This window comes from Lissotriton vulgaris, chromosome 6 (assembly GCF_964263255.1).
Source record: "Lissotriton vulgaris chromosome 6, aLisVul1.2, whole genome shotgun sequence".
Taxonomy (NCBI): Eukaryota; Metazoa; Chordata; class Amphibia; order Caudata; family Salamandridae; genus Lissotriton; species Lissotriton vulgaris.
Genome location: NC_141694.1, coordinates 1831048948 through 1831073574, shown reverse-complemented (window position 1 = coordinate 1831073574; position 24627 = coordinate 1831048948). Strand labels below are relative to the sequence as shown.

At 47.6% G+C, this 24627-nt stretch overlaps 1 protein-coding gene across 2 annotated transcripts in view; it reads left to right on the top strand.

Moving 5' to 3' along the window:
* RAB10 (RAB10, member RAS oncogene family) overlaps positions 1-23786 on the top strand; it is a 274345-nt gene extending 250559 nt beyond the window's left edge. The window contains exons 6-7 of one of the 2 annotated variants that reach the window (XR_015296706.1): positions 19598-21599; positions 21884-23786. Coding sequence is in view for 1 of the 2 variants with exons in the window: in XM_086928101.1 (XP_086784227.1) it covers positions 19598-19681 (84 nt within the window). In the remaining variant the exon portion in view is untranslated. Of the gene's footprint in view, positions 1-19597 lie in introns of both variants that reach the window. The other variant, XM_086928101.1, reaches the window with a different exon arrangement.
* The last annotated feature ends 841 nt before the right edge of the window (positions 23787-24627 follow it).

Sequence of the window (24627 nt, the reverse complement as noted above, 5' to 3'; positions counted from 1 at the left end):
TCTCGCTGTCTATCTAGTTTACCGAGTTGGTCCCAGGTATGTCCAAACAGATCCGTGTGGTCAGCCTTCCGGATTTGCTTCCACACGTCAGCCGGCAGACATAGCCCAAAGAACAAGTCAATATCTGCTAAGGTCATTATTGTCGAACCCAAGGCTGTGCCTAATTCGGTGTAAAATGCTGTCGGGTTCTTTCTTAAGTCGGGCAGGGTTTGCTTGAAGGTTAGGATATCTTGTCGGTCCCATGGTTGGTAAACCCAATTGTACACAACCCTCCCTTTTGCATTTTCATTATTAATATCATCGCTCGTTCCCTGGCCCCGTGGCGGGATCCAGTAAGGAGCCGCTTCTCTGATAGGCATCATAGTATTGACTACTTCTACTGAGGTCGTTTCAGGGACTGTAACCTTGGTTTCTGGTTTTTGTTCTGTAAGGTGGCGGAAGACCTCGAGCATCTGCATGAAGAGTTCCGTCGCTTCACATTCAGTCCCATCTCCAACGTCAATCTTCCTATACAGCGTTGTCAGCCTGGCGGGACCCTTACTTTGATACCTATCTTCATATGCGTTCAGGGTGTGGTAGCTGAATCGCAAAATAAAATGCCGTCTGTGGCTTTCGGCATGTGAATTATATATGTTCATTGTGTACTCTTCGCTCTCCCTTCGTTCTACCAAGGTCTTTGCTATTTTGTCGATCCCGTCCCGCTCATCTTTGCTTAATCTATTTAATCTGGCCGATGATTGTTTGCTAGACTCGGGGTCGTCTGATGAGGTTGTTAATGTGGCTGGTGCAAAGGCCGTGAGGGCTGGTGCACTAGCGCTGAGATCGCTTTCGCTCACACTCGGAGCGTGGAAGCTTTGTCGGCAGGGGGCATATGGAGGGGGCATGTAGATGGTTGGGGGACCTAGTAGTAGCTCGTCGTTCGCTCGTTGTTTGGAGGGCAATTCAGGGTAGAGCGCAGAGGGGGTCCTAACAGGACATTGGCCTGTCGACCCTGATTCTTGATTTTGCATAGTTTCCTTTCTTTCTTTTATTTCTTCTTCTAGTTGCTTTGCGGCTAGGTGGGCTGCCTTTCGTAATTCTTTCCCTATTTTTGCTTCTTCTCTTTTCTTTCGCTGTTCCGTTTCTTTGCGCCACATGCCGATACTGTCGAGCATATTGGGCGTGGTCTTATTCTTCTGGAGCGCTATTTCTAATGTTTTTATTTTATTTTCGTCAAAGGAACCTATCAGTGGCCACTGACTTTCAAGGTTCTTTTTCGTATATTTATGCCATAGTTTAGTGTAAGCTATAGCGACTAGTCCATACTTAGTGAACATGTCCTTATTAGGGGTGCCCTCCAGTGGAGCTGGATGGTTCATCTCTAATAAGCGGTCCGGGCTAAACAGGCTACCAACCAGTGGGGAGAAGACAGGCATGACGGATTACAACGGGGACAAAAGTCTGCACTACCTATCTTATCACGGCGGACAAAGACTAGACAGAATATTTCTATTCTACGTTGTTTGGAGGCCGTGAATACCTCAAAAGAACCAATACCGAATAATCGGCCAATCAAACAATCCAGTGGGGAGAATAAGTGGGCACGAAAAATTATCGCTACCCACTCTTTCTCTACCTGCAAAGAGAGGCCTTGTTCTTCCCTGTTTGCAGACAAAGAATCTCCAGACAATAATCCACGAACGATAGTTCGGGAAACAGTGGGGGAGGAAGATAGGTACGACGGATTACAATGGGGACAAAAGTCTGCGTTACCTATCCTTCACTGCTTGCAAAGAGAGAGCCTGTTTGCTTTTCCCCGTTTGCAGACAGTGAATCTCCAGAGGGTTTCAACAAAGCGTAATACTAGTATTATCCAAAAACAATTTCCTCAATTCGTCGTGTTTACACGACCTTACCCGGACCGCATGGACGGTTTCCTGTCCTCTGGATCCAGCGCCCGATCGTCCTCTCTCCTTCGTGTTGTTCGCGGCACTCCTGATGGTTCCCAGTCAGGACCGTAGATCACTCGAGAGAGGTCTGTTCAGAACTAGTGAAGGTCGGATGATCGGCTGTCAGACGAGGGTCTATCGGACATGAGCTCTTCCCGATCGTTGCAGTCGTTCACTCTGTCATCGGGACCTCTCCCACTGGATCCACGTGTCGCTGATGGGCCCCACGCTTTGGGACGCCAATTGTGGAAAAAGGTAGGGCTAGGACCTTTCTCAAGATTTGCCCGGCGCTAACCGCCCTTGTACCGTTCAAGTTTACCAAGCAATGAGGCAGGCGCCGGAGACCAGAAGGCAGGAAACAGAAGTTTATTCCGACGGAGCAGAACACATCAGAACAGACAACAAGGTATCATGTCGAGGTGCTCTAACAGCCACTCGGAGGCCTGGCCTCTTATACACTGGTTTATGGCATGTGACCTTCCTTTAATACAATCACAACTTTGTAGAGCATGGGAAAGACATCCCCGTAATCCTCGTGTTAATCCCACCCCCATATACATTCACAATAGAGGTCCTCAACCTGCTGATAAGAGAGAGAGTCATCTCGCAGCTGAGTGTGTTGTCGAGTCTTAGGATGTGTGCGCCTGATCATGTCACAGGGGGTGGGGAGGCCTGGATCAAATAGAGGGACCTTTGAAGGAGAGCGACCTCATACAATAAAGAGCAGTAAATGATATCTTCCGGCTTAGGCAATGGCCTCGGACCTGTGTGGACAGTCGGACACGGGGTGAGGGGCCATCAATGGAGAGGTATTCATGCTGTGTGGACAATCCAGTGCAGGAGGGAGGTTTAGCAACAGAGGGGCATTCATGGGAGGGGAGGAGGTGCTGGTCAGGCGCTGGCGTGACTCTCAAGGACAGGGTCATGCAGAAGGGTCGTGCTCAGAAGGAGGAGGGAGGGGGAGCCGGGGTGCGCAGAGGATGCTTGCTGGGTCAGAGGGACGTGCTGGCGATCGATCGTGGACAGGGAGACCATGATACCTAAAATGGCTGCCATGCACGTAATACATAGGTGACCTAGAATAGCTGCCGTGCATGTAGTACATAGGTGACAAGCTGGCGCAGATGATGTTTAGATCGCAAGTCAAAATTCCACACATGTGGCGGCCTCATCCTGCCTCAGTATACAGAAGGGAATTCTGTCAGATAAGAAGTAAAACGCCCAAGCTGCAAGGTTAGAGAACACTTCATTTAAAGAAGCCTGTAAAAAGTAAAAAAGAACAGGTTATCGTTCTTTTTCTGTCAGGTCATTTTAGAACTGCAGTATTTTCAATATTCTATTCAACAAAGCCATCAAAGCCATGGTTTCTGCTTTTTTATTTTAAGGAACTAGCAACCATTGACAAAGCCAATAGTCCTGGCTTGTTGTTAATGTAATGATACTTGCTGTATTATATATCTGGATGCAATGACAGAAATAACAATACCAGTCGGGCGCAACACTATGCTAAGAGCAGATTTTTAGCCTAGGTGCTTTAAACTATGCTCTTAATTACATCCAACACCCCCTTTGAAGAGACCCCCCCAGTTTTTCTATACCACTTAATGCCCTGGAAACACCATGTTACAGTCACCTCACATCCTGGCACTGCATCATGTGTGACTCATGACTTCTACGTTTTCAGTCTGCCTATGTGCCGGGGCATAGTGAACTCTCCACCACCCCACCCCCTGCTGTAGTCGTTCTTGATAGGCCTCTTCTGCCTGCAACTCTGCAGACAAAGGCTCAGCTCATAATGTGAAAAGGTGGGTGAGTAAATAAGTGAAGAAATGTCTTAATGGCTGGATGGATTACTGAAAGGATGAATGAAAGGGGGGAATGGATAGATAATGAAAGAATGGATGGATGGATGGATGGATGAGTGGAAGTATGGATGAGAGAAAAGGTAAATAGATGTATGTATGGGTGGAAGGGTGGATGGATGGGTGAAAGGGTGGATGGGTGTATGGATGGATAAGTAAAAGGGCAGCTGATGGGCGAGTAAATTGGTGGATGGGTGTGAAGGATGGATGGATAGATGGATGACTGAAAGGGTAGATGATGGGCAAGTGAATGGGTGGATGGATGAATTGATCCTTGAAATGGTGAATGAATGGATGGATGAGTGAAAGGGTGGATGTAAGGATTAATGAGTGAGTGAAAGGGGGTAGAGGGACAAAAGAATGGATAGATGAGTGAAGTGAAAGATAAGATTAATAATTCAAGCATTCCAGCCATTATAATACCTTAATTGCGTCCCAATTACTTTAAGGAAGACAACAGGAAGTACATACCCCCCACCGGTAAAAAAATGGTGGGACGCTACGGCCAACTGCCGATTAGGTCAAAGGAGCCACAGGTCAAAGTTTGGTAACCACTGGCTATGGGGATGGCCGCCTTAGCATGCAGCCGTCGCCAACAGAGGAGCTGCGTTCCCCTCCGCGGGCCCTACGGAGGCGGGTGCCGCCTTTGAATGCGCTGTTTCCACGGCTGTGGGAATTTTGCGCATGGTTGATCTGGCTGCTTATTTCCTCGCAGATCACCTTTTGAAGGTTCTTCCCCAGGGCTCTGGTGGAAGGGAGCTGCTCTTCCCTTTGAGGGTTTTCTCAGTTTTTCTCTGATGGGGGCTTGGGGGCGCCCCAACACCTTCTGCACCGGCACCTTCCAGGACCACGTGACCCGGTGTGTTTTTCCCTCCACCCCTCTGCTAGCGGGCCCCTTTTGCAAACTGCCTTTCCCTCCCTGCCGTCGCTGTTGTCTTCACCATCACCGGAGGCCCGCTGGCTGGACTCTTGGGGGCGCAATATGTTCGCTTCAACCAGTGCAGCTCTGCCGGCCCTTAACACTTTGTATGTTGTCTAGGGCCACCTCTTGCTTGTCGGATTCAGCGGAGTCCCTTGGATCTGCAACTGCTCAGGAGGGTGCTGGTGTTGCTTTGCAGCACCATGCGTTAGATGGCAGGGAGCTGGCAGTGTTTATTCTTCGCTCCGCTCAGGACATCTCGGAGGTGATTAGCAGGGCCATGGCTTCCTCTGTTGCCCTTCGCCGTCATGCATGGCTTCGGGACTGTGTGATCCTGGAATATTTTCAGGAACAGCTGGTGGATTTTCCCTTTTGTTCCACGCCCCGGCAGACTGGGCCATCCGGCGGTTCTTGGCGGGGCGCCGCCTCCTCCCCCCTCAGTGACCTGTGCGTTGATCTGGTTCTTGGGAGCTGTTCTTTAGTTGGGGTGGGTCGCCCCAGTTGTGTGATCTGTGTGATTCATGTGCCTGTGAGTCCTCTTTTGTTTGGATTGTGGCTCTGTTGGCTGCTGGCCGGCCCTTTTTGACTGTGTGTTTTTGCTTGGGTTATCTGCACCAGTTTGTCCCTGAGATTAGGCCTTTTGTCTTTTTCTCTTTGGCTGCTTAACAAGCCTTCCGCTGGGCTTTTTTTATCCTGCGATTCTTTCTGTTGTCCTCTGCTGCGGAAGTTTCTTCCTAAGAGGGTTCCCATGTCTTGGGACTTAACATACCCCAGGTGGGGTAGTGGTAGCTGTTAAATAGCTTGTTCTATGCCTGGAAGTTGTGGTCACCTTCGGGCCTCTGCTCTCCGTGGCGTTTAAGTACGTTGCAGGTGCAATTCCCTTCTAGGTGGTTGGAATGCTTTGGCGGCGCCTGGTGTATCCTTCTCCGGGGTCGTTGTGCTGTTAGCCTGGGCTATCCTGCTGTCTGCGGCCTGGCGTGGGGCTCTGGCTCCACGTCTTTTGGTGTCGTGTGCGCGGACCCCTTCCTGAGGTATGTCCGGGGCCTCCTTTGCCTTCTTGCTTTCTGTTTTGGGGGCTGAGATGGATTTTGTTCCTTCAGGGCACCCTGCCCGGTCTTCCTGGGTGTCCCCGAGCTGCTCTTTCTGCTTCCGCCTGCTTTATTGCTGTAGGCGCTGTTCTGTCTGGTCTATTGCCTTCTAGCTGTGGTTGGAGCAGCTGCCCTCTTTGCGGGGTGTGTTCCCGGTAGGGGGGACTTGCCTTCTTTCTGCCTCGTCTCCTTGGTGCCTATAGGTTGATCTTCCTCGCTCCTGGATGGAGGTTTTTGTTGCCTGATATAGGTGTGGGGTGCTTTGGCCTCCTCTTGCCTTGCCCCTGTTTCCTCTGTGGAGTGTGAACTGGCTTCTTCTTCCTTTCTTCTTCCCTCATCCCCCTTGGGATCGGTGGTGTTCTGACTGTAGGGGTTCTCCTTGCCTGGGGGGACAGAGCTCCCCTATGGGACCCTCTGTTATGTCCAGGCTAGTGGGGTCCTCTCATAGATCCTCCTTCCCCATGGGTATGGCTAGGGTATCTATTCTACGTTAAGAAATTTGCTGCTAGTAGTCTCTATCAAATGTACAAGTTACTTACCTTCGGCAACGATGTATCTGGTAGAGACGATTCTAGCCGCAGATTCCTTCACGTCCCGCCCTTCCTCCCCGTTCTGCGAGGGCCCTTAGCTTGCTCTTCTGCACTCGCCTGCCTCTGGGTGCTTTGTTTTCTGCGAGTATCCTCCTTCACTCCTCCCTACCGGGATGCTGGTTTGGTGGGTTTGCATCCTCTACCCCCTTTTTGGTCCTTAACTGGTGGGTTCATGGGTGCTACTGCATCCCTACACTCTGGTGTTTCCAGTGTGGGGCCTTCTCATATTCCCCCTTGTTGGAAATGGGATTTCTGGTTGGCTAAGGCTTGCGCCAAAGCCAGGCAGAAACCTCCACTCTAGTCGGGGCAAGAGAGTTACACGCCAAGATAACCCGTGCTCACCTCCTTGGTAGCTTGGCACGAGCAGTCAGGCTTATCCCGGAGGCAATGTGTAAAGCGTTTGCGCAACACACACACAACAGCAACACACTGGGCACACCAAAAAAGAACTCTACACAAGGTTATATATAAAAATAGCCTTTGTATTACCATAAACCCATTAGATCATAATCACACAGATACTGTGCCAACTGGCACTAGGCAATATTTACGAGGGATTATATACACAGGACAGGGCCACATGGGCCACTGTCAGAAATAGCACTTAGTAGGAATAGCACTTAGTAGGAATAGCACTTAGTAGGAATAGCACTTAGTAGGAATAGCACTTAGTAGGAATAGCACTTAGTAGGAATAGCACTTAGTAGGAATAGCACTTAGTAGGAATAGCACTTAGTAGGAATAGCACTTAGTAGCAATAGAATAATTGTAGCACAAATTAACAGTTGTAGAACACAACCAGTAACCACTGGTAAAAGGTAGATACACACATACAATACTAATCATCATAGGCATAGGTCACGCAGGGACACAAACTCACTAGTATAACCTATACTAGGCAAAACAACCTCCTAAGCATAAAAACACAGAGGTATCACAGGCATAATAAAGGCATTGCACATTACGCATAAACCACATTAGGCAATTATCACAAACACACTAGGCAATCGCCTTGCCCCAATTTCACATGGGATACTGACCCCTGGCCAACTGGTCTCTCAAAGGGCACCACGCCCTATGTCCAAAGTCAGGGCATGCTGCGCAGGCAGCCAAAGAGTGCGCAGCAGGGGTCTAAACGTAGCAGCTGCCCACTACTTGCTGGGCAGCTGTAAGATCACCAAGATGTGCACAGCCTAAACGTTGCAGCTGCCAACTAATTGCTGGGCAGCTGTGGCAGGGGGCATGGGCACCAGTGTGACTCTTTAGAACAAATTGCGCCAGATGTGGTAGCCACAGGGCTCTACCAATAATCATGTGTCCCCTCGGTGGAGCCACGTAGACTCTGAAACAATTGCCAAACGTTGGAGCCCTGTACCGGCTCTGGAGGTAGCTCTGGCCCTCAACCACTGGGGGGCCCAACACGGGGAGAGGACACGGGCCCCTTTTGCCCTTTAAACAATTAGGGCCACGTAGGAGCGCTCTGACTCGAAGGACTAAAGCTGGGGACCACCAGGGCCCCTCTGGCCAGGTAAATACTGAAGACCCCCAAAGTGCCAGAACCTGTCCCAAATGTGGGAGCGGCCCTCTGTATGCCGGGGCCGCTTGAACTACCTCTCGGGGGGGGGGGGGGGGGCGTGTCTTTATCAGTCAGCACCGATAGTCCCAGTGGAGCCCCCCAGCCCTTTGTCACTCACCGGGCTGCTCGCTGGTGGGGGCGGGATCTCCCGAGGCAGCGGTCTCTGTACTTGGCTCACGGTGGGGGCAGACACCGGCAATGTGCCTTGTGCCCCCTCCGCTTCTTATAGAGGGCGGTCTTCTCTGGCAAGGCCTCCGAGGCTCCAGGTCAATCCCGCCTTAACAAGCAGGTGGTCCGGGCTCCCCCTCGCTCCAGGGAGTCCGGGGGGGAGGGGACGCTGGCTTCCTCTTCACTTTTCTCTCCCGCACCGGAGCGCGGGTTGGGCTTGGGCTCTCGTCGGCTTCCGGGTTTTGCTGCGTCAGGCAATGCGCCGCCTGACTTCCAGTTTCCCCGGCCCTCGGCGGTGTTCTCTGGTTGTCGGCAAAATGAGGGGTAGGCACCCTCAAGTGTAGAAATAGACAGCGGTGTGGGCACCCACTGTAATGTGTGGCAAAGTCGCGGGTAGGCACCAGCGCAATTTAAATAATAGAAAGCGGTAATTCTGCAGGGTGGGCACCTGCTCCTTCGGAGTGCAGGCAAGGCGGGGGAATCCCTATGCGGTGCAGCTTCGCGCTGCAGGTCCTTTGGGGGCAGGAACAAAGCGTTTCTTCAAGGTGAAGCATAAAGCACTCTTCGATAAGTAGAAATAAAGCGCTGTGCACCAAAAATAAAGCACTTTCAAGGCGCTAGGATTGCAAGTCCAAAGCAAGTCTCTCAGTAGGCACGGGGGCAATCCCCAGTGGCGGTCCTCCTGGCACCCAGAAGCAGGCCCCCCCTCAAGTTAGGATCAGAGTGAACATTTTGCATGGTGTCACACCCCCTTTTTTATACACACGTTTCTTTTGTCTGGAGCTGTAGGGCAAGGGAAGAACCAGTGACAACTGGTTCTTGAGCACTTTGTTTTGCTCAGCCCCTCTCCCCATTCACAGGACAGCCTAGGGACATCAGACGGACCACAGGGGGTGGACCCAGCATTGTGGAGGGAAGGCCCAGCCCTATTCAGGTCCCAGGTGCACTCCTCCCTCCCATCAACATGCAGATCTCTCCATTCACCACCGGGGCAGACCCATCCTGACTCCTGGAGCCAGGCACACCAGCCAATCACAAGGCAGACAGTCAATTCACATTTACTACACAGACATGCTAACTTATAGAAGTGGAACTTCTACACTAGACACATCTGCGCACACCGTCGCGCAGAATTTAATCTCACGAGTTTGCACATACCAAACTCGCCCCTGCACCCCCCACACATCAGGATCTACCATGGACACACACATTTCCCATGCATTCCTATGAGCGGGCAGACCAATCTCACCACACGCACTCAGACTGCGCACACACTTTACGCTGGGACAGAGTTAAAGCGTGCTGAAGCCAACAACAACTAGTATCAGGTCACAATTAAAAGCAAAACGTTTAGGGGTGAACCTGCCAAAAGGGCCAAGTCCAACACCCCTTTTTCCTGGCTGGAGTTTCTGACTCATGTGCAGTCCTCTGAGTTGGAGTCTCCTGACTGGGCCTCAGCCTTGGCTCCTTTCAGGGGACGCGACTCTCCTTGGTGATGTCTTGGGGTAAATTGTCGTTACTCTTCTGTCCTTCACTGTTAATGGACTGTGGTTGGCGGCTTCTTTGGTCTGCTGCACAGTTTTTCATGTTTTATTCTGTCTCCAGGGAGGATGTTGTATTTGCTTGCAGGTTTGCTTTGCAGTGGCTGTGCTGTGCTCTTCCCTTCTATGGTTTTCAGTGCCACAGTGCCTGCCACTTTCCCATATGGGCTGTTCCCCCTCCATTCGCTTCTTTCCTTTCTGTTTATCTGCTGTTTCGTAGACTGTTCCCATATTCTCAGTTTTTGTTTCTGATGGCTCCGCGTTGTGGCGCGGAAAAGTTCTCCTAATAAAACTGATGTCGGAGCGCCGGGGTGGGGCTTATGTGACCTCAGGGCGAGTCACGCGGTGCTGCCCCCAGGCGCGTAAAGATGCTGGGGAAAAGAAATATTTTCTGGATCCAGTCTCACGCCTGGGGATAATTCTACGTTAAGGAATCTGCGGCTAGAATAGTCTGTACCAGATACATCGTTACCGAAGGTAAGTAACTTGTACGTTAAGGTCATCCTGTATGAGATGGCCTCTCACACTGTTTCAGTACTGTGTAGTTTATTAACGTGTCCTTTTCAGGATTTTAGGACTGTGTGCAGTCTGTTAAAATGCATTTTTATTTCAGAATTCCATGTCCATGTCCAAACTGCTGTTTCATAACAATTGAGGGGTGTTTCATTTTGTGTTTATTTTGCAAGTTTCTTTTATGGTTAATATGTTTTTAATTCATTTTGTTGCAATCAGTACAAAGGGGAAGATGTGTTGTCTGGATTCTGGGTTGGGAATCCAGTGATGCTGGAATGTGATTAATAGAACTTTAACAGCAGTTGTAGTGGTGTCTCTGCTTGCTTGGTCGTGTTTCCTACTGGGGTGGAATTTAATAATGAAGCGGAAACTCCCCTTTGTCTTGTGATACCTCTCCAAGTATGTTTTATGAAAATCGAGACACAGTGATGGGTGAATCAGAGTTGTTTATTTGATTCAAATCTTTAATATTTTCATTGCTGGCTTCAATTATTCATTGAGATCTTTAAATGACCATTGGCTGATAGCGTTGCCAGCTGTTTGATGGCGGTTGGGATACTTCACTATCGCTACAAGGTTATAAAATATTGTGATATAAACACAAGTAAGAGTATTTATTCATTTACGTTAGTTGATAGGTTTTTTTATAGCGTGAACGTTGCCCTTGCAGGAAATAAAATCATATATGGCGAAGAAAAATACCGGATATAGGTATCATGCTTTACAATATTAAAGAGCAAAGGGGATAAATAAAGAAAGCTAAAATATCAGTTGTAATACTGAAGGATCAAGCACTGTCAAACAGTGGGTAGAGTCAGGACATATAAAACAGTGAAGTCTCCGGTGAATACATGTTTAATTTTTGTAATTAAAAAGAATATATTGGCTGGTATAATCAAGGACCATTGGACATCAAAAGCATATACACTTGTTTTGTGGCTCCCCAAAATTAACCTTAAATTGATCAAGAACCAAACTGAGGTCATAAAGAGCTATTCAATGTTTCAGTAAACAAATTATTTGGACATTCTCTTTTATTAGGGAAAGGATCGCCTATAGCATTTCCTAAAGTGAGGTAGACGTCTCCAACTTTGTGACATGATGGTTGTTTAGAGCATGACAAGAGAGAGCACATTATGAGTAAAGACTTGTTAAATGTATGTGAAACTGTGCCCTATCATTCAAGAAGACTTCAATTGTCTCTTCTCTGCAGAGGTAATGATTTTGACATCAGTTGTCTATTGCATTTCCAAACAAATCCCATAATTTTCTTCGCTATCCTGTAGTTCCTCTTGGGTTGGTAGGTTAAATTGGCATTTTTTTGTGATGACGTCATAGGAGTAAGAATTTGAAGGCTTTATTTTAAAACTGCAGCTTCATAAATTATAGAGTATACGAAAACTCAAACGTTCTACAAGTTGCACCCATGTAAGCTTTGGCAGCTACAACACAGCGTTTTTCTACGGCAAAGGCATATTTTTCTTTTACTCTGTGTAGAAGAGCTATAGTCGATAAGTAATTGGGTAAAAGGTTTTATTAATATTGTCTGTTTTAATAAAATCTAAACTTCTGAGCACCTAGTTTGCATGCAGCAAGAATGACTTTCCTTGCAAAAGCACTCGGTTGCCAAATTTCAATAAGGAGAAATAGCTATAAATTGTCAGTCTTTAAATTTTTTTCATATGTTAAATCTTATATAAGAATCTTCAAATTGCATGCGTATTTATTCATTGATTTAATGTATCTTTATGCTTTTTGATAAACCAAATAAACAGTAATGCTCTAGATCACTTACACACACATAATTTATACTGCTGCTAAGCAACCTGCTAATTTTTCACTTTAGCGTGACATTACTTTATTGATATTACTTTCTATGGTAAATCTAGACAGATTTTTTCCCCTTAGTAAATGTTAATTAGTTTTACAAGATTAACAAATCACATAAACGATAAATAGTATCACAGCCACGACGTTTGACATCTTAAGCAATGTACGGAGTGGCTGCCATAGTTTGTGAAAGAAGACTACAATCGTATCACATCAGAAAACTAGTTATGAACAGAGCTCAGCCTGGAGGTTGACACATAACCAAATAAGCATAAAGCTTTCCTTACAAGCAGAGAGACATAGCTATGAAACCTGTCAGTCTCTAATTGAAAGGTGACAGATGTGCTTACAGTGCAGATTTCAAAGCTAGTTGGTGAGGCAACATAAACGCCCCAGTAAGATTCCCCTCTCCCGGTACTTCCATGCAATCACCCTGCTGTGTAACTGTGATTTCAAAGTGCATAATACCCACTAGTTCACGGAGGCTGAATATCTGATTTGACTTCCAGTTTTTCCAGGTAGCTATTCCAGGTGATATATTGTGGGCCCCTCCTGCCTTTGTTCAGAGAGCCCGAGAATCTATCAATCTCTGCGTACGCCCACTTGTAGATGTCCTTTAACCAATCTCAGATTGGCAGTACAGATCAGTACAGTACAGAAAGAGACCATTAGTTATAGATTCCTTACCTCAGAATTACTCCCAGGCGTCAGACTGGATTCGCAGAAATATTTTTTCGTAGTAGTACCCCTTCGCGTCGATAGACTCCGCGTTTGGCGTCGTGGTCGCCGGGTTGATGTCCGGTGTCTACATGGACGCCACCCCGCGCGCTGTCAGTTCTTCCTTTTCCGTGCCTGACAGTGCAGATCTGGAGAGAGCGTGTCCCTAGTCACTTTATGACTAACTCTTTTTCGACTTTTGTCGACATCTTTTTTTGAGTCTTGCGACTCCTGGTGCACGAGGGATGTCCAGTTGTCAGCCTGGTTTCAAGCCCTGTGAATCCGGTCACAAGCAGATCTGTGACAGACGTCAACATTTTGTGTGCCTTTGGTGCCTGGAGAGCAACAACGACCCGAATTCGTGCTCTGCTGGGCGCCGGACCTAAAGTCTTTTCCGGAGAGCTCTGTAAGCTTTTGGAGGCCTGGCAGTCCGCTCTGTGCCAATCGAGGGTAAGGTCGCAGGACCGGTCGCGGAGCCATCGTCATTCGTCATCGACGTCTTCGCACTCATCAGGTAAGTCGAAGCACAAGAAGAAGGCGAAGAAACACTCTATTCGGCTTCTCCCCGTCCGTCGGCCAATGCAACGTTGGACCTCTAGCGTTGCCGCTCCACTGCTCCGTCCTCGGAGCCCGCTGGGATGACTCCGCACCTCCCTCCCTTTCCAGGAACCAGAGCATTCCCTGCCCAGCTTTGTGCATTTTACGAAGCCCTCCATTCCATCTTTGGGCTGCCTGACACTGCCGGCGGGCCTTTGGGTCCTGTGGACTCTGCTGGGGGCTCTAGGCCTTTGATTCCCTTGGCTCCGGCGCCGCAGGACCCCCATGGAACCAGGCCTGGATCTGGATTGGTGCCGGTTGACCTCACAGTACCTTTCCTGGTGCCGATTCCAATGGCTATGCCCCCGACTTCTGCTGTGTACCCAGCTAGCGTTGACCACAGCCTCACTCCCAACTTGGACACGCCGCCAGACAGACATCGACTGGCACCGGAGGGTACTTTTGTCCCACTGTCTGTTCACCCTCCTGAAGACCAACTTGAAGAGCTGTACTGGAGAGAGTAGTTTGGTGATGCCAGTGGTCTGGATACCTCCCCAGACCTTGGTATGCTTTCTACCACGTTCGTGGCTAGGTAGGAGGGAGCCTCCTACGCGGTGATGTTGCGTAGTGCTTAGGAGGCCCTGTGCATCGACCTTCCTTCGGTGTCGGTCAGGACTAACCTCCGCACTGAGGTTTTTCAGCCGGCAGCAGCCTCTTCAGAGCCCCTGCTGCCTTTTAATGAGGCCCTCACTGACCTCCTTCTAGGCACTTGGTCCAAGCCCAGCACAGGAACTCTTGTGGACAGGATGATTGCCCAACACCACCGCTTCGGGCAACCCACTTTTCCTCTCAACACCCTACCCCGAAAGCTTGGTGGTCCAAGCCTCCGCCTCAAAAGGTGCATTCCCTACAGTTCCCCAGATAGGGAATCCAAGAAGCTGGACCATCTTGGGAAGATGTTATTTCCGCCAGCTTAGGACTGCGGTCGGTGAACACTGCATGTCTCTTGGGCCGTTACACACACACACTGTATGGGACACAGTTGTGCAAGTCGTGCCACAGTGTCCGGACGAGGACCGGGCTGTGCTCACCCGCGTCTGTTGCGGGTCGAGACGCAGCAAAGTTCAACATCCGATGTGGGCTGGATACCGCGCTATGCCTGGCTGAGGTCCACTGGCTTCTCTGGGGTTGTAAATGTATTGCGATTTATATAGCCATTTATATTGTCCAATCGACTCTTTTGGACATGCTTTTTGATGCCCGTTGTCTGTTTTCCGACAAGGCATTCAACGCGCTCGATCGATTCAAGAACTTTAGGGCAAAGGCGAGATCCTTGGGCCTCGCTGCCACCTCTCGCCCCTGCAGTCTGCCTTTCGTGGCTACGTAAGAGGTACCGTACCACGTCCAACCCCCCCCCACCCGAGCCACAGGTCTGCGCGAGCTTCCCAGCATATGCGTGGCCGGGGATGTGGGACCCAGTGTCGTGGGTCTGGGGACAGTAGGCAGGCCAGTTCACCAATGCCCCCCCTTCAGCACCACCCTCCAAGCCTTCCTAGTCTGACCTTTCAGGTCCACCAGTTGCCAGTGGGCAGCAGCATCCGCCATCACCTCCCCCAATGGCGCATTATCACGTCAGACAGATGGGTTTTGCAAATAGTCTGAAGGGGCTACCCCCTCCTTTTCAAGACTACCCCTCCCTCCATGCCACCTACACTCCATCTTATGTCAGAGGATCATTTCTCTGCCAGGAAGTTACAGCTCTCTTACCCAATATAGCTATTGAACGCATCCCAGTGCCAGAAGTAGGTTGTGGTTGCTACTCCCACTACTTTCTGGTACCCAAGAAGGACAAAGGCCTGCGTCCTATCTTAGACCTCAGGGATGTCACCCGCTTCCTCCGGAAGCTCAAGATGTTCACCTTGGCTCAGGTCTTGTCTGCCCTCAATCCTGGAGACTGGATGGTAGCGTTGGACTTGCAGGATGCTTATTTTCACATCCCCGTCTTTCCTGCCCACTGACGCTACCTACGGTTTACGGTATGCCACAAACTTTTTCAGTTTACTGTGCTCTCCTTTGGCCTTACCAGCGCCCCTACAGCGTACCTCCTGCATTCACTGGGGTCCACTATCAACATGCCGAAGTTGCTCCTGATTCCCTCTCAGAAGCTTCTTTTCAGCTGAGTGGTTCAGGACACAGCGCAATTTCGGGTCTATCCTCCCGAGCAGCTAGTCCGGGATATTCGGGCTATGATGCCAATGTTTCAGCCTCAAACCCGGATCAACAACACCCGGATCAGCCTCAAACCCGGATTTTGGTGAGAATAACCCGGAGGCTGCTGGGCCTCATTGCCTCCTACATCCTGCTAGTGGATCATGCCAGATGACACTTACGGGATCTGCAGTGGGACCTGAAGTTCCAGTGTGCGCAGGGGAATCTTTCCGAGGTCGTGCAGATCTCGGAGGAGACTTCAAGTTAGTTGCAGTGGTGGCTCAGGAATCCGGATGGGGCCAGCAGCATATCCCTCTCTCTTCCCCCAACCAGAGATAACAGTAATGACAGATGCGTCACTTCTGGAATGGGGCAGCCACATGGGGGAGGCGGAGATCAGAGGCCTCTGGTCCCTACGGGATCTGCAGTGGGACCTGAAGTTCCAGTGGGCGCAGGGGAATCTTTCCGAGGTCGTGCAGATCTCGGAGGAGACTTCAAGTTAGTTGCAGTGGTGGCTCAGGAATCCGGATGGGGCCAGCAGCAGATCCCTTTCTCTTCCCCAACCAGAGATAACAGTAATGACAGATGCGTCACTTCTGGAATGGGGCAGCCACATGGGGGAGGCGGAGATCAGAGGCCACTGGTCCCCGGCGGAGTCCGGGCTCCACATCAACCTTCTGGAGCTCTTGGCGATTCGTCTTGCACTGAAGGCATTCCTTCCTTCTGTCAAAGGAAGAGTGGTGCAGGTGTTCACGGACAACATCACTGCCATGTGGTACTGCAAAGATTAGGGCAGGGTGGGGTTGTGGACGCAATGTCAAGAGGCTCTTTGCCTATGGACATAGCTGTAACATCAGGGCACAGACCTGGTGGTTCAAAGCCTGGCAGTTTTCTTGAATGCCAGGGCGGAAAAACTCAGCAGCCAATGCATGATGGATGACGGTGGTGCAAGGTTCCGCCAGCAGTGGGTAGAGCCTTGGTTAGATCTATTCACCCCCGAAGAGAATGTGCAATGTCAGCAGTTCTGCGCATTGGAGTTTCTAAGGCGGCACCAGCTCAGCTACGCCTTTCGTCCAAAGTGGAATTGCGCCCTCCTGTATGAGTTTCCTCCTGTACCTCTACTACCCAGAGTGCTGAAGATCAAGCACGACCAGTCCTGTCCATAGTCTGGTACCCCGAGCTCCTGAGCATGGCCATCGATCCTCCGATTGGACTGCCTCTTCGGGAGGATTTTCTGTTGCAGCAGCAGGGGACGGTCCTCAACACGAACCTGTCCAGTCTCCACCCCTTTGCGTGGATATTGAGCAGTGACCGTTGACCGCTTTCGACCTTCCTGCTGAAGTCTGTAATCTGATCAGCTAGGCGTCCCTCCACTAAAATGGTAGACACCTGTAGATGGAACAAATTTCTGGCATGGTGCACAGCAAAGGCTGTGGATCCCCTTTCTGCCCCTCTTTCAGAAGTTATCCTCTTCATTCTTTCTTTGGCCCAGCAGGGCTCTGCTCTGGGCACCCATAAAGGCTATCTTTTGGCCTTTCTTCGCCTTCTTGATCAGCCTTCTCTTTACAAGTCCCCTATTGTTAACAGGTTTCTGAAAGGTATTACTCATCTCTTTCCTCCGTCTGCTTTTGTAATGCCTCAGTGGGACTTGAATCTTGTCCTCACTTATTTTATGTGTGCTCCCTTTGAGCCTCTAAATAATTGTCCTCTCCGTCGCTTTTCTTTGAAGACTGTTTCTTGCTTGCCATCACCTCTGCTCGCAGGGTGGTTGAGCCTCAAGCCTCATCTTACAAACTTCCCTTTCTTGCTGTCCATCCGGACAAAGTAGTCCTTCGTACTAGGCCCTCTTTTCTGCCCAAAGTGGTTACCTCTTTTCACATAGGTCAGACCATCACATTGCCCACCACCTTCCTGCCTCCACACCCTTCCAAAGAGGAGGAAGACTCCACCGACTGGACCCAAAACGTGCGCCGTCTTTCTACCTTGACCGCACTAAAGATTTCTGGGTGGATGATCAACGTTTTGTGGGTACCAAGAAAGGTTGGGCGGTGCACAAGCGTACCATCTCTCGATGGGTCGTCCTATGCATGAAGATCTGTTATTCTTTGGCTAAAAAGGAACCTCCAGTAGGACTGCGTGCCCACTCTACCAGGGCGACAGCCGCTACAACTGGTTTGGGAAGTGGAGTTCTGCAGGTTGACATCGCCAGGCAGCCACATGGACATACCCTGCACACGTTTACTAAGCATTACTGTCTGGACAGTCAAGTACAGAGAAACTGCTTTTACGGCCGTTCTGTTCTCCAGGACTTCCTGTTGTGAACTAAGTACGCTGACCCACCTTCCGGGGTTGGTATTGTTGGGGTATCTATTTAAGGTAAGGAATCTATAACTAATGGTCTCTTTCAACTGAGCAAGTTACTTACCTTCGGTAACAACGTATCTGTAAGACATACATTATAGATTCCGTACTGCTCCACCCATCCTCCCCGTTCTGCAAACTGACTTCTAGGGATAGGGACTCCCTTACAGGACCCTCGTTTTGTGCACCAATGGTCAGTGTCTTGCATGGCTTTGCGCTTCTGGCGTGGAAAGTCGTGTCGAAACGGACGTCAGCGCGCAAAGGCTGTGTCTAAGTAGATACCGCAATGTCATCCCGACGCCGACTAATGCGGAGTTGACAGACACCACCTACAGACGCACAGAGGTACTGCTACGAATACATTTCCCAGATCCAATCTGACACCTGGGGGTAATTTTAAGGTAAGGAATCTAGGACATTCTGTGAATTTACACATGCTTGGACTACTTGGACTGGACCATCAGCCAGAGTGGACACCTAGTTATTTATATTGTTCAGTGTTATCCAGCCCATTAGCTCAGAGACGCATTTCATAGCTGCCAAGATGTCAGATTTCTTATGTGTACAATTTTCACATTGAAGTTCTTCCGACAATCGTAAAATAACCATACAGTGCTGTACACTTTATGCAGGATATCTGATTTGTCCTCCCTCCCTACATCTAGAGCATTTGTTAGTGATTCCCGGTACAAATTTCCTAGTCTGGTGTGGTGTTGGTAGTTAAACTGTACACATGGAGTCTTGAGATCTTAGACATCAAGTTAGCATTGTTTAAAGATGTCGCCCGTTCTTCAGGTAGTAAAGACCCCACCAGTTGTTCCCACCAATCTGTGAGATACTCTGTTTTTGTGTCCGAATGCTGTGAGTGCCGCATACAAGAAGGTGACCGCTTTCTGCAAAGACTGTGCGTCTGTAATACCTGGAGAAGCCGCAAGGTTGCAAGCTCCTTGGTGCCCAGCCTCCAGCCGCCTGCAACCCGGCGCACCAGCTTATTATGTACCAAAAATGTACCTGTGCCTAGATTGTGCATCTCATGCAAGTTGTCCAAGACTACAGTGTCCCTTGTGCGGAGATGCTTCCCAACACCCGAATGTCTGTGTCCGACCAGGGTCTTGTATTGTCTCAATGTTGCGCATCCGTGTGAGGACCAGAAGGGCAGTTCAAGAAGGCAGGTGAGCTGCTTCCCTATGCATGGACCAGAGGGCTGCTTTCAATAGTACACAAGTGGTAGCTCCACTACGGTCCGTTCCCAACAACCAGACTAGGATTGGGGTCCCACCCAATTGATTCCTGACTTCACATGTTTCTGGGTCTACAGTCCCTGCCAGTCACTTCATGTGCCATTGCAATTTCGCAGCTGCGTAATAAAGTTCATACTTAAGGGCACTTACGTTAGACTGGTAAAATCTCTGTTACTGCTTTTCCAAGATGGCAGATTACTCTAATGTGAAGTTAAGCAGTTGGCCAGGGTCTACACCCTGCATTACATAGATGTATTTGACAATTTTCTGTGGCTGGTTCAAGACACGCAGTTTACAAATTCGTGATAGTGAATCAAATATTGTTTAAGGTTTGATGGGTACAAGTAGAATACAAAGTTAAACATAATGGCGAGAGTGCAGACGGCTGTAGAATTGCAAAGTTGTAGAGCCAAGAATGTTTGAATGGGAAGTTACATTTCGCAGTTGCTGGTTCATGTTTGTATTCTGAACTCTGCTGTTCAGATTTGTTGATGCTAATGTTGTTGTTTGCTTTGCAGACCCCTGTGAAAGAGCCCAACAGTGAAAATGTAGATATCAGCAGCGGAGGCGGCGTCACGGGCTGGAAGAGCAAATGCTGTTGAGCGTCCCTTGTCCTGCTGTAACCTTCCACTGCCCTCTCCTCCTTCCCTCTCTTCTTGCTTCTAAAGAAACCACTCCGCCCCTATTTTTAACCCTGAAAGCAAATATTTCAACCCTATCATCTTAACAAAAACTCACTGTTCTTCCATTTGACTGCTTGCCGACTATATCATTTTCTTCACGACGCGTTAAGATGACGAGAGAAATCATGTCTAACTCATTTTAAATGTACCTCTTCAGCTCACCACTACATGTTTTTGTTGTACCGTAGCCCGGTTCTTTTCCATATTAAAACTGAGTACACGATTTACATCCATCATTTCAACTTTCTTCTGCAGACAGTGTAAGAGGGTAAAAGCTAGATTTACTTATTTTGTATTTGCACAAAGGTGGTGTTTTTACCAGTGTTTATTCGGGTCGTCTGGATCCGTGAAAATGCATTGGCAAAAAAGTTGCAAAATACCACCCACTTTCTAGTCCGTTTTTTTAAGCACGATTATGTCAAACGTTTATTTTGTGCTGTGCCTTATGGGAGTTCAACTTTAAACATATAAATATATATCTTAAGATATATGTGTGTATGTGTTAATCCATCAATTGACAATTATGAATATGTGTAAACCCCTATTTTGGGGATTAAGGGGGTAAAAGGTGATAGACGCCTTTGTGGAGGGGGTAGGGGGAGACATGCCAAACAGATATATCCCATTAAAAAACAAATGAAAACCTCCTTTTGTTGTTGCTTTACTGCAGTTGTCGTGATGTAGTGAACTGAAGGTTGAAGAGCTGGTGGTGGTTGTTATACACACATTACAATTGTAGTAACTTTCTGCACCCTTTGCTCTGATCAATTAATCCAGGGATGTCCCTGATGCTTTTTCTTCACTTCATGGCTTTTTTGTGTTTCAGCATGCTGCATTCCAACTTCCGTTTTCTGTTGTCGTGTGTGTTTTACACTAGCAGTTTAAGCAGAATATTGCTCTGAATGGGGCTGGTGTTGGACCGAAACTGATTTCACCAAAGTGCATCCTACTAACACACCATCTTGCTTCTGCCTGCCTCTGGTTATTTTAGGGGGCGATAGTTTTGTTGCATGTGGTGAAGGTGGTTTACTGTGAAGGGTCGTGTGACTGGTGGCGTTCATTTTCTTCATTTGGTGATGGCCAGATTTTGTAACGAACTGAAAAGTTTCTTAACTCTCAGAAAACTCGAAATAATCTGTGCAGTAAAATATGCAACATCCCCTGTTAATAAACTGTAAAAAGTTGAAGAGTTCTGCCCTGTTTTTTTTAAAAATAGATTAGTTTGAATTCTTGATTTTTCAGCACCATTAGTATTGGAACGAGGACATTTGTTTCCATGGTGGAGAATGTTGATTGCCTTACAATGGTGACCTGACTTTTCGGCTTTTAAATAAAGTTCTGTTTCTGGCCTCTTAATATTTGAGATCTTCTCCAAACGTTCTGTAAATATTTCAGAGATTAATTCATTGTCATTTAACTGACAATCGTTTGTTCCCTGCCCCCTCTTTTACATTTAGTAGGGTTAGGTTAGGCTTAGCACACACTGCGTTTCTTGAAAATGTAGGAGTGCCTGCTTCAAAGCTCTGTCTGAGAAATCTGGGAGAGTCATAAGTGTTTCACAGTCCCAGGGTCTGCACATACTATTCTGAGCATGGTTCAAGTCACTGTCCTAGCTGCAGTTTCAAGCGTTTCCGATTACCCATTGACTGCTGGCATGTAAGAATAAGAAAATGCAGGCAAAGGGCCAGAGTGAGATGAGCCATTTTTTTCTTGGTGTCCATCCATTGGAAGGATATAATTAATGGATACGGAATTCTCCCTAGGGTTACACTGTGCAGTTCCTGAATGGTAGTTGGAGCTCTGTTATGAGTGGAACATATGGAGGTCAAACACAGCAGTAGTGTTTTACGGCATAAGCCCCCCACCACCTATTGGTAGCATGCTTCATCATTGGGCTGTGCTCCTCATCTGGCTGGTGCTGCGATGCACGATCAGCCCCCTCAAAGGGACTCTTTGACAGAGATCTTTTTCAAAATCAGTCGTCAAGTCTGAAATTTCGGACCTAATGTGTATGCAGTATAGATCTGCCCAAGAGTGAGAGAGGAGGAACATAAAATAATTAAAGGAAGCCCCATGAGGGGTCCATTGGGCACTGCAGTAAGAGCCCGTTGAGGAGCACAGCCCAGTGATTAAGCATGTCACCAATTGGTGGGTGAGTGTCTGTGCTCCAAAGAATGAATGCTGTGCTTAACCTATATATGTTCTGCTCATCGTAATTGAGTTTCAATTACCACTCCGGAACTGCACCCAGTGAATACTTAGATTTCTGTTTTAGGGAGGAAGTGTTATGCACTGATCAATATCCTCTCCACTTAAACTTTTGGGAATCTCCCTCCATCCCCTTCTTTCTAAACACTGCTATGAGGTTAGCCCCTTTTTGGTGCTTTCTTAGATGCTGCTGTAATGGAAAATCATGGGAGACTGTAAGCTCTTCGGGGCAGGAACTAGACTTGGATCTGTACATCCTATTGTATGTTGGGGTGCTATATGTAAACTAAAGTTGGTTGCTGAGGTGGTTTTTCAAAGATCGAATTATTCACTGCTTGTGTTTGCAAATTTTTGTTTTTTGTAGGGCATAACTAAATCAATGTGACAATGTTTCGTTAGGTTAACCTATCTGCATTCTCTGCATTAAGTACTGCAGATCTGCATCTTAAAAATATTAGGCACGTGCGTTGTTTTCACTTGTGAATGATGCACTAAATGTTTAACAAAATGCATCCTGTCTTGGGTGTGAAAAGGTGGGTGGGGATGAGTAGAAAAGCGGTATATAATGTAATTATGAATTAACTGTTAAAAACAAAGCATATCAAATCAATATAGCACTGTACAGTTGAGAGAACTAGTGTTAAGGATTTTCCTTTTTATCTTTTATAGTAAAGCCTCAGCTTAGTTTGCCTTATTAAAATGTAGGTTTTCAGTGTTACAAGCTGATGTGTTTTCTTATCTGTGGACATATGGGAAGCAAGCACAGAAGATGTCACAAGGAGGGGTGCCTATTGTCTTCTGTGACCAATTCAACATTGTATTAGCCAGTGTGCAGCTTCCTTGTGTGCCTGAAGTATTCACGTTCAATACAGAGTGGAGGACTGATGTGTATCAATAATACAGTTCCAGTGCATACCATGTACTTTTTAATTTCTGTTCACTCACTATAAGTACTCTGGTTGCCATCCAAAATATGGCAACCGATCTCCTGCCAGATTCTCCTGGAATGGACGCAGGCCATTTGAGTGCATTGATGAAGTGACTGCATCAGTCAGAAAGTTCCTACGATTGCCGAATTCTGAATGTAGGCCATATTGGTCCGATGTTTGGAATTCTGGTTCTCCCCTCCTCCCCGCTCCACCTAACCTCCGTCTGGAGCCATGTTCTATTTTGATGAGTATTTATTAATTTGTACACCTGGCTCACATCTTCAGCCCCCTGTAATTAGGAGGATGCTCCCAGGCCCACCTGCTCTGTGAAACTTTTAATGTTAACCTTTCATCTACAAACTGCCTGTCTTGCACTTTCATTATAAAATTGTATTTTTCTTTTTTTCCCCTTTACTTTTACTGATGAGCTCCATCTTTGCCATGTCAGCAAGTCACTGCTGTTTCTAGTGTTTATGTTGCTGATGTTGTGCAGAGTTTAAGTTTTGTATCTGTTGATGTGACCCCAGCTGAGTGAGAAAAATGAAACCCAAGGGCTCCCAAGAAATTAACTGACACGGTTACGTTTCTGTTAAGGTATGAAGCAGGTAGGCCTGCTCTGTAGACTGTTGCTATCTGCTTTATACTTTGATGTTTTGTTAAAGAAAAAGGGAAATTGCAGTGTGTTACCTTTTTGTGTAAACTTTGTTTAAAGCTTGGTTAATTTGCTTATTACCAGCAGCCCTCTCTGCAAACCCAATGGGTTTCTTTGTACAAACTACTTTTGCAACCCTTCCTCTTGGATAGAAGAAACAAACCACGCCACTGGGGCTAGTTGCCTCGAAGTCTTGTTTCAAATTCTAACAAGTTCAATAAACTAATATTTCTGAGATCGTCTACTTCCTACTTATGTTAATATGAAAACGTGCGTTTCACCTCCTTTTTTCTTTTTGTTAACTTGATCTGTTGCCCACAAATATATAAGTTGTTACCCATGAAATTCAAAAGAGACATCAGTTGCTGAATCTTCTGTTGTCCAGTCTTCGTTCTTTAATAGACTTGCATGCTTCAATCATCCCAGTTGTCTTGATGGGAGTCTCACAGTAATGGCTTAAGTAAGAAATGCAATGCTTGATTGAGCTTTGAAAGCTTAAAATGACTACTTTATTAACCTATTCACATAAGTTAAAAGGAACCAAACTTCCATTAGCTTGCAGACTGATAAAAAACACGCCTCTAAAGGGCCCTCACACCCTAAATTATTTACCCCAAGTCATGAGAAAGGAGTCTCCTTTAATGCTCAGTTTTTTCCCCTCAGAAAGAGACATTTTCCTCATGACAAAGTCCATTTTGAGCACTATTTACTGTTTTTCCTGACCTTGCAGATGTGTAAAAACAAGTGTTCAGGCCATTTGGCCCTCTGTGGGAAATAGTCTACATTATGAAAGCCCTCGTAAGGAATGTATCTACTGCCTACATCGTAGACACAAGACAAAGGAATTCAAGATGTGACGCACCTTCCTAACGAATACCCTGAATGACAGGGGAAGTAGATCACTTCTATGACTACCACAGATCAAGGCCAAGGAGACGCGATCTTCATAAGATGATCATGAAGGTATGTCAAAACCCTCCACAAAGGACCACAAGAGGTCGTCTTCTGAACATTTCTCAAAGCATTCCGTACATAGATAATTTTCTGGTTAACCTAGGAGGAAGATGCAAAAACAT